We start from the raw sequence: 14,908 nt of genomic DNA, 5'->3' as shown, positions 1-14,908 counted from the left end.
AAAGCCGTGAAGGTTCCTACCCTATCAAGGGTACCCTGTCTGGCCAGAGTGGTGCATGCTCTGGTTATCTCCTGCTTGGACTCCTGCCATGCACTGTCCGTGGGGCCCCCTTGGAAGGTGACCCGGAAACTGCAACTAATCCAGAATTCGGCAGCCAGACTGGGGACTGGGAGTGGAGACCATATAACACCAGTCCTGAAAGACCTACATTGGCTCCCAGGACATTTCCGAGCACAATTCAAAGTGTTGGTGCTGACCTTGAAAGCCCTAAACGGCCCAGTATCCCTGAAGGAGCATCTCCACCCCCATCGTTCAGCCCAGACACCGGGGTCCCTCTCCCGAGGGTATTCTGGTGGTTCACTCCCTGCAAGAAGCGAGGTTACAGGGAACCATGCAGAGGGTCTTCTCGGTGGTGGTGCCCGCCCTGTGGAGCACCCTCCCATCAAATGTCAAGGAAATAAACAACTATCTGACTTTTAGAAGACATCTGAAGGCAGCCCTGTTTAGGGAAGCCTTTAATGTTTGATGTTTTATTGCGCTTTTAATTCTGTTGGGAGCTGCCCAAAGTGGCTGGGGAAACCCAGCCAGATGGGTGGGGTATAAATAAGAAATCATTATTATTGTTATTGCTATTATTCTTAGGACCCCCCGGCCACAAAACAACAGAAGGTGCTGCCACCACTCAGCCACACTGCCAGGAAGGAAGGAAACTACACTATATTAAGATTCCACCCAGCTCAGCTTTCCCCACACGGACTGGCAGCAGCTATGTCAGGCAGCACGCCTCTCACCCAGACCTACATTGAGCTGCCAAGGTTTAAAATCTGGGAGCTTCTGCGTCCAAAAGCGGTGCCTCTGTCCCAAGCCCTAGCTCTTTCCTTTCCTTTTAAAAGTAGATAAACAGGTCCTCATGAACTGATTTTAAGGGGAAAGTGGGAAGCTGCCCATCACTGAGACCATATGCCTGAGTACTGGTTGGCAGCTCCAGGGGCTGAATTCGGGGGTCTTCGGCACTGCCACTGACCTCCCCCTAAAAGGAAGGTTAAGGTGCTAGACCTCACCATCGCAACCCAGAGCCTGTGGAATCGCCAGGATCAATTCTGGGCCGTCTCTCTCGCAATCAAAGAGACGCAGAATTTTAATCGGACATAGATGGGTCGGCAGGATCCGACCACTGGCCGAACCCGGCAAGAGATCGAACAGAAAAACACTTGGGGGACCAGAGAATTAAAAACCAAAGAAAAGCCCCAATCCCGCCTTTGGGAATTCTAGTTCCTCTCCAAGGTTCAGTCGCTGTCGTCGATGGCCCCGCGGATCTGGCCCGTCTCCCAAAGCTGAGCCAGGAGTCCCCTCTGGCAGACGACTTTGGTGGATTTCACAACCTGCAAAAGGAATCGGCGGCTCAGTTAAGAGAACAAGGGCCGCCTTGCCTGGCAGATGAGCTCCCGGGGGCCGTGTGCCAATGGTGAAATAAAATCTAGGTGTACGCTACCTTGAGTCCCTACCAGGGGGAAAAAGGCAGGAAATAATAATAATGATGATGATAGAACATGGGTGACGCTGTGGGTTAAACCACAGAGCCTAGGACTTGCCGATCAGAAGGTTGGCGGTTCGAATCCCCACAACGAGGTGAGCTCCCGTTGCTCGGTCCCTGCTCCTGCCCACCTAGCAGTTCGAAAGCATGTCAAACTGCAAGTAGATAAATAGGTACCACTCCGGCGGGAAGGTAAACGGCATTTCCGTGCGCTGCTCTGGTTCGCCAGAAGCAGCTTAGTCCTGCTGGCCACATGACCCGGAAGCTGTACGCCGGCTCCCTCGGCCAATAAAGCGAGATGAGCGCGCAACCCCAGAGTCTGTCACGACTGGACCTAGTGGTCAGGGGTCCCTTTAGCTTTTTACATTGGTTTTCGAGCGTCTCGGAAGCCAAACATTTCGGTTTCCGGATGCCAAAAACCTGGAAGTAATGCCTCCGTTTTTGAACACGCCTCGGAAGCAGAACGGTTTCTGCTGCACGTTTTTCAATTTTTTTCCATTGATTTTGGAGACCACCCTTTGTGCCTCGGTTGTCGGACGTTTCAGAAGTCGAACGGAATGGATTACGTTTGACAACCGAGGCTCCACTGTAACAGGAACTGTGAGAATGACCAGGAACGTACCAGAGCGTAAATCCTATTGAACTCAGCAGCAGTGGCGTACCGCGCGGGGTGCAGGGGAGCCCGGCCGCACTGGGCGCAACATCTGAGGCTTAGGTTAGGGGGCGCAAATCCACGGGTTAGGGGTGCAAATCCATGGGTTAGGGGGCGCAAATTACTTGCCTTGCCCCGGGTGCTGACAACCCACGCTACGCCACTGCTCAGCGGGACTTCCTTTTGAGTAAAAAAAACGCCTAGGATTGGAGTGCAAGGCTGCACAGTCTGGACCATTGACTACAGAGGGGCTTACTTCTGAGTAAGACAGCGTAAGGCTTTCTCCCTGCAGGGCAAGGGTGCGGTCTTACCTCGGAGTCGATTTCGTCGTGGAGATCGATGCCAGCGTACTGGGGAGGGAAAGAGGAGGAAAATAAGAGAACAGGAAATCTGGCAGGGAGGGAAATATTCTGTAGTGTTAACGGAAAAATCTGAGGGCTCCCTTGGACAAAAACAAAGACACCAACCAGGATAACTTGGAGCAAAACAGCAGCCTGTAGGCTTGGCCTTTATTGATCTGTTGCAACAGGGTGCTCCCCTCATTTGCAGGAGAGTGGAAAGACCCAGAAAAATGCTGTGCAGGGGCTTATAAAGACTTTTGAAATTGCCCCCCTGTAGATCAAGCCCACCCCCAGAAACATCACACATACATCACAGAAAGGAGGGGTTGAGGGAGGAGTTGTGGTGGTAACCTGAGTGTCCTGTCACCTGGCTGGTTCCCCCTTTCCCCCTCCCCATGAGTACTTTCCAGGTGACAGAGGGGACTTTGCAGTTTCCTGCCCCCAGAGGGAAGATCTGAACATTGTCCTTTGTTCCAGTCCATACTGAATCCACTCCCATATGCAAGTTCTTTGTGATCTTGATGGTCTTCTATCTATGACCCTCAGGGTTGGCATAGCAACTGGGCAGGGCTCCTGTGGATGTGCTGGGATGCTGAAGGGATTATGGCTGCCCTGTATCAAACCTTCCCCATTTTGTAGTCCTTCCTTCATGGAGTTAAATAAAAGTGGAACAGTGCAAATCCCATGTATGGTTGATTATCTATGAATTTATAACAGAAGCGTAGCCTATGTAGTATGTGAGTGTGTGTGAAGTTTGTACAAACTGAATGATTGGGGGTTTTTTTTTCCTGCTACAGTAGGAACGGCTGACTGTACACCCCCCAGTGTTTTGCAAATTAGGAACACAGGAAAGGTGTCTTGTGGTGAGTCACAACTCTCAGCTCGGTGTCCGCCCCAATTCAGACTTTCCCAGCTCCGACTGGAGATACCGGGCGGGTCGAACCAGGTGGCCACCTGCACAGCTGCTCTGCTTTTTATTTCCCCGAAGGATAATCCAAGATTCTAGCCCTCTTGATTCTAAATAAATGCCGGCTTTTAATCGGAAGCTGCCTGGGCCAGGCCTCCATCTAGTTCAGCGCCGCCTGCATTGACGGCCAGTAGTGGCACGCTAGGGCAGGCATTCCCCAAACTCAGCCCTCCAGATGTTTTGGGACTACAACTCCTATCAGCTAGCAGGAGCAGTGGTCAGGGATGATGGGAATTGTAGTCCCAAAACATCTGGAGGGCTGAGTTTGGGGAATGCCTGCTTGGAGCCCGGCTTTGGCTGGGGAGGGCCGGATATAAATAAATTATTATTATTATTATTAAAATGGGGTTTGTTCCCCCTGGAGACGCCAGCGATCAAAACCGGAGAATTTCTGCATGCAGAGCGGACACTTTCCCTTCCGTTGGTTAGAGTGTGGTGCTGATAATGGCAAGGTTGCAGGTTCGAGCCCTGTAAGGGACAGCTGTGTATTCATTCCTGCGTTGCAGAGGGGGTGGACATAATAATAATAATAATAATAATAATAATAATAATAATAATAATAATAATATATTTATACCCCACCATAGCTGTCAACTTACAGATTTGAAAATAAGGGACCAGCAGCCTCGGAAATAAGGGACCAGCAGCCAAAATAAGGGATTTTCAGAGTACAGGTATGTTCGACTTCTGAGCCCCTCCGAGCCAAAGGCAGAAAGCCCAGCCAGCAGCCAAGCGAAGCCTCAAGTGGTGGTTCCCACAGCGCAGCAACCCGGCAAAGGGGATGCAGCAAGGAAAACCACCGTCACCTCTCCGCTGGGAAGCGCTGAGCAAAGGCGAGTCCCCAGGCAACGTGGCCGATTTGATTGGCACAAGGAATGCAAGCTCCACCCCCCAGTCGATCTTAGACTCCTTATTGGGTGAGCAACGCAGCCAAGCAACACAGCTGGAGCCTCCCTCCTCCCTGGCCTGCAGGGAGGGAGGGAGAGGAGCTGCTTCCTTTGAAACCCGGGAAATTTAAGGGACATCATCAATAAGGGACAGCAGCTGGACACGGCGCTGGGATAAGGGACTGTCCCGCCAAATACGGGACGGTTGACAGCTATGTACCCCACCCATCAGGCTGGGTTTCCCCAGCCACTCTGGGCGGCTTCCAACAAAATATCAAAATACAGTGACAAAATATTAAAATGCAGGGTCCCTTCCAACGCTACGAGTCTCCTATCTAAGGCATCAACCTCCGCCCCCAACACCCCATTGCAGCAGAGGCTGGCAAGTCCCTACCTTTCTTCCCTCCCGCTGCCTCTTCGTCTTTTCCTCTTCCGCCGAAGGACGCTGCGCTCTCCAGTCCAGTTCCGAGGATCGTTTCCCCGCGTAGGCTTGCCGCAGAGACGGCGAGGGAGACGAGCTCGCAGGGAAATCAGGAGCAGCCGCGGCTGATACGCAGTAGCTGTCGGCAATTCCTGAAGCAGCTGGTGGAGGGAATTAGAAGAGAGAGTTAAATTAAAAAAGAAAGAAACCAAGCGCAGAGATGTCTCAGGGCCTTCTCGGTGGTGGCGCCAGCCCTGTGGAACACCCACCCATCAGATGTCAAGGAGATGAGTAGCTATGCAACCTGAGAGCAGCCCTGTATAGGGAAGTTTGCAATGTTTAATGTTCTATTGTATACCTGAAGGAGCATCTCCACCCCCATCGTCCAGCCCGGACACCTGGGTCCATCTCCAAGGGCCTTCTGGCAGTTCCCTCCCTGTGAGAAGCGAGGTTACAGGGAACCAGGCAGAGGGCCTTCTCGGTGGTGGCGCCCTCCCATCAGATGTCAAGGAAATAAACAACTACCTGACTTTTAGAAGACATCTGAAGGCAGCCCTGTTTAGGGAAGCTTTTAATGTTTAATGTTTTATTGTGTTTTTAATATTCTGTTGGGAGCCGCCCAGAGTGGCTGGGGAGACCTGCCCAGATGGGCGGGGTATAATAAATTATTATTATTATTATTATTATTATTATTATTATTATTATTATTATTATTATTATTAAGTTGGCAACTAATGGGTTATTATTATTACTGAATAAGACGTCCCTATTTTCATCTGAGAAATGTTGGAGGGGGAGGAATAGAACGTCCCTATTTTCACGGGAGAAACGTTGGAGGGGATGGACTAGGACGTCCCTATTTTCAGGGGAGAAACGTTGGAGGGGATGGAATAGGACGTCCCTATTTTCAGGGGAGAAACGTTGGAGGGGATGGAATAGGACGTCCCTATTTTCAGGGGAGAAACGTTGGAGGGGATGGAACTATGGAACCCCCAAGTCAAGGAGATAAGTAACTAGATAAGTAACTTGTGACCGCCTTTCCTTATGGTCGCAATTCTGCAAACCTTTCTGTGCTGCCAGCCGCCTAGAGCGGGGTTCTAGCTACGGAAAGGCATCGTGTGAATGAAATGACGGCTGAGTTGATGCGATTCGCCGTGACACGTGAACCAGCTGGCATCCACTCCCCAACCCTGCCCCTCTCACCCGAGCTCTGCGACGACGTCCGAGAGGGTGGCACCACCGTCCCAGTTCTCCTGCGCTGTTCCTGGAGCTCCACTTCCCTTTGCAAAGCGTCCTGGATCTCCTGGTCAATCAGGGCCGACATCCGGGGTCTCCGCGTCTTCACGGTGTACAGCTCCTCCCGGGGAGCGGACCCCTCCAGCCTGCCCTCTTTCCCCCGGGAGGTCAGGGGTTCCTGGTCGCCGGTAGATGAGAACTTGAGCTTCCTCACCGGGATGGCAAAATGTCCCTCCCGCAAAACCGCAGGCTCCTCTCCCGAGTTTTCCGGTAACCGAGACCCAGAGGAATCCACCCGCTGGCCTGTGTCGTTCCGGTCAAAAGGGGGCAAGTCACCCCTTTGCTTTCTTCCGCTGGCCAAAGAAGGCTGGTAGGCCTCTGAGGTCGACTTCACGTCCTGGCCGGCCGTCCTTTTCCCGGGGTCGCCGTTCTGGGCCTCCTCTGGCTCCCCCAGCATCCTTGCCGTCATGGGGGCAGCCTCGTCCCTTTCGAACACTTTCCGGCGTTCCGATAACTCCTGTCGGACCCCCTTGTCGTACGTCCCAGAGAGCAGCCTCCCTTCCTTCTGCAGGTCCTCCTCGCGCCTGCTTTCCTGCTCAATCTCCCTCTGCACGAAGAAGGAAACGGTGTGTTTTTCTTTTCCTTTCCGGGAGGAAACCGGCGGCGTGTCGGCCGACAGCAACAGAGGCTTGGTTTGGATTTCCACCAGCTCGTCCCGGCTGTTGACCCGCTGGATCCCCCTCTCTTTGCGGTGGGCGTCCTCCCTTTCCATCGACAGACGGATTTCCCGCTCGATGGGCGTCTCATCCGAGGACCCCAGATCTCCTTCAGCAAGGCCTTGGCCACCGGTCTCCCAATCCAGAGGTCCTCCCGCCTCCTCTTTGATGTAGACCCTTCTTCCATCAGGTGCCACGACGCTTGAGTTCTGGGGCATTTCTGCCAGACCATAATCCCAGCCGCCTCCAGTCGAGTTTTGACAAATAGGGGCTTGCTTGGGAGATGTGGACTCTGTTCTTTGGAGAACGTGACTATCTGCCCCCTCAGTAGACCAACCAATTCTTCTCTGGCCGTAGACATCAGGAATCTTCTCCCCTTCCGTCCCCTGAACGTTTTGCGTTGTCCGCGAGCTGGGCGCCGGTTTCCTCGGCCCCAGGAGCATCTTGGGGTTGGCCTTCTCCAACTCCAAGAACTGTTGCCGAGCCATGGCGAAATTGATCTTCTCAGTGTCTATGTTTTGAGGGTCGACGGGGCTGCTCTCCCAGCGCGAAGAGGGGTTGTCGAAACAGACCGCGAAGCCGGTGGAATAGCTCCTCGTCCCCGGGGCGGCTTCTCGGCCGGTGTTGATGGCCTCCAGCTCCTCCGTGGAGCTCCACTTTTCAGCCATGGTGGTGCTCTTCCTCACCACTTGGTTGCGGATGATCTCCCGCCGTTCTTCCTCCAGCTCCTCAGCTTTCTCCGGCGAGGCCTCCTCAGGACGGATCCTGTACCTCAACTCCTCTTCGTCCCCGTCGTAAAGCCTCGAAGGCTTCGTCTCGCCTTTGTAGGCCCGGATGTCGTAGAGCGAGCCAGATTTGACCACCTCCAGCTTGGACTCTCTGTCCGGCGGTGAAGTCCAAAGGTCCTTCCTCCCATTGATGGACTTTGACCCGTTTTCGGGCGGCTCGGCCATTCCCCACCTGTTCCCAGCCCTCTCCTCATGGTGGTGGCCCAAGTCAAAATACTCGTCGCCCGTCGCCTCTTCAAACTTCAGCTCCCTTCGCGAACCGGACTGGGGGCTGCCCGGTTTTTCGTCTTCGGGGTCTGTGCTTGGAGACGAGGTGAAGACAAGCCTACGGATGTACATTTCTTGTTTTCGAAAGCAGGTTCCTCAGAGTTTTCCCCTTAGGAAGTGAGAAGATGTTCTGTAGATGTCCTTCACAGGTTGGGTGTTCCAGTGGCGTTGCGCAGCCTTCACATCAGGAACAGGGCTTTGTGGTCCCTGGGCAGCAAGAGGGGGAGAAATTATATATTCATATTCATACATCCAGTACCTAGCAAGCTGCCTTCTTCTGGGTTAGATTGACTGCTGATATAGCCCAGTGTTGCTACCCTGGAAGGTGAACCAGAAACTGCAAATAATCCAGAATGCGGTGGCCAGACTGGGGACTGGGAGTGGAGACCACATAACACCGGTCTTGAAAGACCTACATTGGCTCCCAGGATGTTTCCGAGCACAATTCAAAGTGTTGGTGCTGACCTTGAAAGCCCTAAACGGCCCAGTATCCCTGAAGGAGCATCTCCACCTCTATCTTTCAGCCCGGACACTGAGGTCCAGCTTAATTCATTTCAGAGGTCTGTACTTAACCTGAAACTGTTCTTAACCTGAAGCACCACTTTAGCTAATGGGGCATCTTGCTGCTGCCGTGCCGCCGGAGTACGATTTCTGTTTTCATCCTGGAGCAAGGTTCTTAACCTGAAGCACTATTTCTGGGTTAGCGGAGTCTGTAACCTGAAGCCCAGTACACCTGAAGGAGCGTCTCCACCCCCATCATTCAGCCCGGACACCAGGGTCCATCTCCCAAGGGCCTTCTGGCGGTTCCCTCATTGCGAGAAGTGAGGTTACAGGGAACCAGGCAAAGGGCCTTCTCGGTGGTGGCACCCTTCCAGCAGATGTCAAGGAAATAAACAACTACCTGACTTTTAGGAGACATCTGAAGGCAGCCCTGTTTAGGGAAGTCTTTAATGTTTGATGTTTTATCGCGTTTTTAATATTCTATTGTTTTTTTAATATTCTTTAATATTCTATTGGGAGCTGCCCACAGTGGCTGGGGAGACCCAACTGGATGGGCAGGGTATAAATATTAAAATATTATTCTTATTATTTCAGGGTTCCAGGCAGAGATTTCCAGAGTGGTTTAGCAATCAAATCCCTCTTTGCAGGCAACTCTTGTTGTTCTGCAAGGGGAACCAGAATCTCCTAACTCTAGGAACCCTTAACAAACTACGCTTCCCAAGTTTTTTTGGGGGGGGGGAGTCACAACAACTTTTTGGAGCCCCTCCCCACAAGAAAAAACCCCTAGCTACGCCCACGGTCCCTCTGCAGTTTTCTGATTCTATTATTCTAAGGCAGACCTGCCTTATATTAGAGGCCACCCTGGCAGAATAGCAAAACACCGATTGCCCTCTGCTGGGAGAAATGAGAATTTATCACTCAGGATGCCGAAGAATTGATGCTTTTGAATTCTGGTGCTGGAGGAGACTCTTGAGAGTCCCATGGACTGCAAGAAGATCCAACCTCTCCATTCTGAAGGAAATCAGCCCTGAGAGCTCACTGGAAGGACAGATCCTGAAGCTGAGGTGCCAAGACTTTGGCCACCTCATGAGAAGAGAAGACCCCCTGGAAAAGACCCTGATGTTGGGGAAGATGGAGGGCACAAGGAGAAGGGGACGACAGAGGACGAGATGGTGGGACAGTGTTCTCGAAGCTACGAACATGAGTTTGACCAAACTGCGGGGGGCAGTGGAAGACAGGAGGGCCAGGCATGCTCTGGTCCAGGGAGTCACGAAGAGTCGGACACGACTAAACGACTCAACAACAACAACAATGCCAGGGAGACGAGATCAAGGTGGTTGGGTTGCTCATAGTTTTGTTCGCAGAACCATAGGCCCCCACCTGCCTATCTGGTTTTGCAGAAGAGAGAATTAACAGAAAGCCGCAGGTCATAAATGGGAGTTTCGCAAGCTGTAAAGGGCATCAGACATTGACGCCAGGGGCCGAGGAAACGGGCGACAACGCAAAACATTCAGGGGATGGAAGGGGAACAGATTCAGGAGCTTAAATCGCCGCTTGGCAATCGGGGAGGGTGGTATTTCGCTGGCACCCACCAGGGAGGACATCTTCAGTCCTTTCATCCACCTGGCCCCAGCAGGGCCTTGAAATATGCCCAGGAAGGGAGATCTGAGAATTAAACCACGCGGTAGGGTTACCTACTGCGAGCCACTGTTTTCTCCCACCGGGGAGAACAATGCAGTCCTTGTTTCCTTCTCCTCTCACTGTGTTTGTGTGTGTCTGAATTAGTTTGCAATTCCAGGGTTTCTCTGTCTGGTGGTGGAGAACGCCAGCTTGCTTCCTCGCCCTCTTTGGAAAACCCAAGCGAGTTGATAAAGGTAAAGGGACCCCTGACCATTAGGTCCAGTCGTGGCCGACTCTGGGGTTGCGGCGCTCATCTCGCTTTACTGGCCGAGGGAGCCGGCGTACAGCTTCCGGGTCATGTGGCCAGCAGGACTAAGCCGCTTCTGGCGAACCAGAGCAGCGCACGGAAACGCCGTTTACCTTCCCGCCGGAGTCATACCTATTGATCTACTTGCACTTTGACGTGCTTTCGAACTGCTAGGTGGGCAGGAGCAGCGACCGAGCAACAGGAGCTTACCCCATCATGGGGATTCGAACCACCGACCTTCTGATCGGCAAGTCCTAGGCTCTGTGGTTTAACCCACAGCGCCACCAGCGGCCCAAAAGGCGAACGCTATTCCAGGCTGCATTCCAACCCTAAAATGTATTTTAATATTTTGTTGGAAGCCGCCCAGAGTGGCTGGGGAAGCCCAGCCAGATGGGCAGGGTATAAATAAATTATTATTATTATTATTATTATTATTATTATTATTATTATTATTATTGGCTTCAAGTTCCAAGACAGGAGATCCCGGCTCAACATTAGGAGAAACCTTCTGGTGCTGAGAGCCGCTTGACCGTGCGATGGACGGAAGGTCGTGGGCTCTCCTTCCTTGGAGCTTTTTAAGCAGAGGTTGGGTGGCCATTCCTGCACTGCAAGAGGGTTGGGATGAATGACCTCTGGGGGTCCCTCGCAACTCAACCATTCTGTGATCTCTTGTTTGCTTGCACCTATCTTCCAACAACGTGTTCCAAATCATTTCTCCTGGCGCCGACAGAGCTCTTCAAATCAGGGACCACCGTCAGGTCGGATTTTGACAGCGGCGTCACCTGCGAGGCTGGCATTCCACAGCCTCACAACGCCCTGCTGCTGCCGCCGCCCCGGGAAGGACTTTTGACTTCTTGGCTTGAGATAAGATCCGTGGGGTGGGCAAAGTTCGGGGAGGGGCAAACCGCTGATGGAATGTGCACACCTTAAAATAATTTGGCCGAAGTGGAAAGAGACGGACAGGTTCGGGGCGAGGTCAGGAATTCCTGAGTTGGCATGGCACCTCTCTGATTGGCAAGAGGGACTGAAATGTCAAGTTGGAAACCTTTAAAGCAGGGGTCGGGGACGCAGGTGGCGCTATGGCTTAAACCACAGAGCCTAGGGCTTGCCGATCAGAAGGTCAGCGGCTTGAATCCCCACAATGACGGGGTGAGCTCCCGTTGCTTGGTCCCTGCTCCTGCCAACCTAGCAGCTTGAAAGCACGTCAAAGTGCAAGTAGATAAATAGGTACCACTCCGGCGGGAAGGTAAACGGCGTTTCCGTGCGCTGCTCTGGTTTGCCAGAAGCGGCTCAGTCCTGCTGGCCATATGACCCGGAAGCTGTACGCCGGCTCCTTCGGCCAGTAAAGCGAGATGAGCGCCGCAACCCCAGAGTCGTCCATGACCGGACCTAATGGTGAGGGGTCCCTTTACCCTTTACCTAAAGCAGGGGTCAGCAAGCTTTTTCAGCCACGGCCGGTCCTCTCTCCCTCATACGGGGATCAAACCTTGAGCGCTTTCCGCTCCATCCTCTAACATGCCAGGGGAGGTGTTCACAAGTGGGCTTTGGCCTCTCTGAGCCCCACACCTGACGCTGTCCCCAGGAGGACTGGGCACAACCTGCTTGCAAGACCCCTTTTTTAATTAATGCATTTTTTAATTGAGCTTTCGTCAGGCCAGCTGCCCTCTTGATCCTCCCAGAGGCAGCTCTGCCTTCCCTTCAAATCCCACCCAAAGCTCTCCATCCCACGGGCGGGCGGACCCTGCGCCATCCCTGTGCCCACCGCCGAAACCAACCTTCCGAAACCGAAATCCATTCCTCCTGTCGCAGGCTGAGCAAAGTACGTTCCTCTGTTTCTGAACCCGGAGCAAAGAGCGTTTTCCGCAAGAGGCAGAAACCACACGGGGCCTTTTCACTCTCTCTGTCTCTCCCCTCGTCTCACCCCACAGAGAGGCCTCTTAGGGGGCACCCTAGCTGGATTCGAATGAGGCACAAGCACACTGGGAGTGCGCAGGCTGCGCCAGCCTGATAAGAACCTCAAAACACCCCTCCTCCCTGGCCGGCCGAGGAATTCTAGGAACGAGCGGAGGGCAAAATAAACGTCAAGTTTCAAAAACGGTTTCGTGGCTCAATGCCTTTCCCGGGTGGTTCCGCTCCTGCCAGCTTCAGAGAAAGCCACAAATCTGGGATCAATGGCCTGGAAGTCAAGGGTCTCTGGCTTAGCGCACCATGCGAGCAAAGTTGGCGTTTTTTTCTTTTAAAGTTTGGGGGCAGAGACAGGAGATATGGGGAGGTCACCTCCAACGGAACCGATCCGGAGGAGATTCGGCACCAGACGAAAGGAAGGGGCTTTCTTTGCGCCGCGCTAGCCTGCGGAACTCACGGCCACAAGTTTTTAGGTAAAGGGTAAAGTTAAAGGGCCCCTTGAAAGGTTAAGTCCAGTCAAAGGCGACTATGGGGTTGCGGCCTCATCTCGCTTTCAGGCCGAGGGAGCCGGCGTTTGTCTGCAGACGGCTTTCCGGGCCGTGTGGCTGGCAGGTCTTAACCACTTCTGGCGCATGGTGGAAACCAGAGCGCATGGAAACACTGTTTACTTTCCCGCCGCAGCGGTACCTATTTATCTACTTGCACTGGCATGCTTTCGAACTGCTAGGTTGGCAGGAGCTGGGACAGAACAACGGGAGCCGGGATTCGAACCGCCGACCTCCCAATCAGCAAGCCCAAGAGGCTCAGTGGTTTAGACCACAGCGCCACCAGACAAAAGAAAAAGGGGTTCTTTGCACCGCACACCTCTAGCCTACGGAACTCACGGCCACAAGATTTTAGGAGAATACGCAGGAACATAGGAAGCTGCTACATACTGAGTCAGATTCTAAGTTCTTAAGATTACCTGTGTTGCATGTGAGCACGTGTTTATATATCACACCCACCCCATGCTACAGTGCGATACGATACAATATAATAACACAACCAGTTTAATTTCCCCTATTTTCAGGGGAGAAACGTTGGAGGGGATGGAATAGGACGTCCCTCTTTTCACAGGAGAAACGTTGGCAGATACGAAATAGGACATTCTTATTTTAACTGGGAGAAATGTTGGAGGGGATGGAGTTATGCGGCCCATGCAGCCAAGGAGATAAGTAACTATACAACTTTTAGACAGCTGAAGGCAGCCCTGAACGAATTTTTTTTTTAAGTTTCATGTTTTATTCTGTTTTTTATATGTGCTGGAAGCCACCCAGAGTGGCTGGGGCATGCCAGACAGATGGGTGAGGTATAAATAATAAAATTATTGTTATTATTGAATACAATGTCCCTTTTTTTTAATCGGAAGGTATGCCACGATGGCCACAATTTCCAATTAAATAATAACGATTTAATCCCTCTTCCCAAAGATCTCTGGGAATCATAGGTCCAGGAGGAGAATATGAGTCCTCTTACCACGTCTATGCGGTTCCGACTCCTCGTTCTCGATCCAGGAAGGTCTCTGGCTACAGGATTGTCTCTCGGGGACGGAGGCAACTCAGTTAGGACGGTTAGGACCCGAAAAACCGCTCTTAAGAGCAGGTCCAAAAATCAAAGTCCAGGGCTTCTGACGCCAGAGCCACACCCTCGACGTGGCCACATTCCCACAGGGCAATAGAAACTGGAGTTCTTTTCCTTTGCATCCCAGCAATTATGGGCTATTAAAAAAGGGGATTCTCACGGGACTGGCGCCAAACTCCAGCCTTCCCAAGGACAGTTTATTTCCCGTTCGCTCCAGGTTTGGTTCCCCTGCCCTTCTTCTCATCCGATGGCAACTGGGTGTTGCGGAAGCTGGCATGGAGAGTTTCCTGATCTTGCCCATGGGACGATGGAGAGAGATGATGCCCTTAATTTGGGTAATGTCATCCCCTCCAACGTTTCTCCCCTGAAAATAGGGACGTCCTATTCCACCCCCTCCAATGTTACTCCCTTGAAAAAAGGGACGTCCTATTCCACCCCCTCCAATATTTCTCCCCTGAAAAAAGGGACGTCCTATTCCATCCCCTCCAACGTTTCTCCCCTGAAAATAGGGACATCCTATTCCATCCCCTACAACGTTTCTCCCCTGAAAATAGGGGCGTCCTATTCCATCCCCTCCAACATTTCTAATTTAATTATTTATACCCCGCCCATCTGGTTGGGTCTTCCCAGCCACTCTGCGTGGCTTCCAACAAAAGATTAAATATACATTAAAACATCAGTCATTAAAAACTTCCCTAAACAGGGCTGCCTTCAGATGTCTTCTAAAACTCAGATAGTTGCTTATTTCCTTGACATCTGATGGGAGAGGGTGCTACCACCGAGAAGGCCCTCTGCCTTGTTCCCTGCAACCTCGCTTCTCACAGGGAGGGAACTGCCAGAAGACCCTCGGAGCTGGACCCCGGCATCCGGGCTGAACGATGGGGGTGGAGACGCTCCTTCAGGGATATTTTGGAAAGTAAGATGCTCTCTCCCAGCGCTGGCGCTATTTGTTACCTGCTTGTCACTGGTCAGACAGGTTGGTTCAGGTGGAGGAAACAAATTCTTCAAGGAGGCTGGGGAGAGGGGGCAGAATCGGCTCTGCGATCTCCTCGTCTTTGCCGGTTCGGCAACAAACCAGCCGTTCTTCTGGATTAAACGCCTGGCCCTTGCGCAGTCGAAATCTTGAAAATTGCATCCGAACACATT

The 14,908-nt window shown here is 52.4% G+C and overlaps 1 protein-coding gene across 2 annotated transcripts; it reads right to left on the bottom strand.

The window, feature by feature from the left end:
* Positions 1-1,120: 1,120 nt before the first annotated feature.
* MISP (mitotic spindle positioning) lies at positions 1,121-13,750 on the bottom strand. 2 transcript variants are annotated; one of them, XM_081895512.1, is made up of 5 exons: positions 13,658-13,750; positions 6,006-8,016; positions 4,776-4,963; positions 2,498-2,536; positions 1,121-1,382 (listed from the first exon to the last, which is right to left on the bottom strand). In XM_081895512.1, exons 2-5 carry the CDS (start codon positions 7,879-7,881, stop codon positions 1,287-1,289), a joined length of 2,199 nt encoding a protein of 732 aa, XP_081751638.1. In that variant the 5' UTR covers positions 7,882-8,016; positions 13,658-13,750; the 3' UTR covers positions 1,121-1,286. The 2 variants fall into 2 exon arrangements, with proteins under 2 accessions (XP_081751638.1, XP_081751637.1); XM_081895511.1 differs by lacking the exon at positions 13,658-13,750 and adding an exon at positions 12,013-12,205.
* Between the last annotated feature and the right edge of the window lie 1,158 nt (positions 13,751-14,908).

Source organism: Podarcis melisellensis, assembly GCF_964234715.1.
Source record: "Podarcis melisellensis genome assembly, chromosome: 18".
Lineage (NCBI taxonomy): Eukaryota > Metazoa > Chordata > Lepidosauria > Squamata > Lacertidae > Podarcis > Podarcis melisellensis.
The sequence above is the reverse complement of the archived record's forward strand: the minus strand, read 5'-3'. Positions and strand labels throughout refer to the sequence as shown.

What these genes read in the sequence shown, in the direction of transcription:
- MISP (XM_081895512.1), bottom strand. Translation starts at nt 7,881, where the DNA reads ATGTACATCCGTAGGCTTGTCTTCACCTCGTCTCCAAGCACAGACCCC. An exon ending in GACGTCGTCGCAGAGCTCGG is followed by an intron (nt 4,964 to 6,005) that starts GTGAGAGGGGCA and finishes TCCCTCCACCAG; the next exon opens with CTGCTTCAGGAATTGCCGAC. An exon ending in ACGACGAAATCGACTCCGAG is followed by an intron (nt 1,383 to 2,497) that starts GTAAGACCGCAC and finishes TTCCTTTTGCAG; the next exon opens with GTTGTGAAATCCACCAAAGT.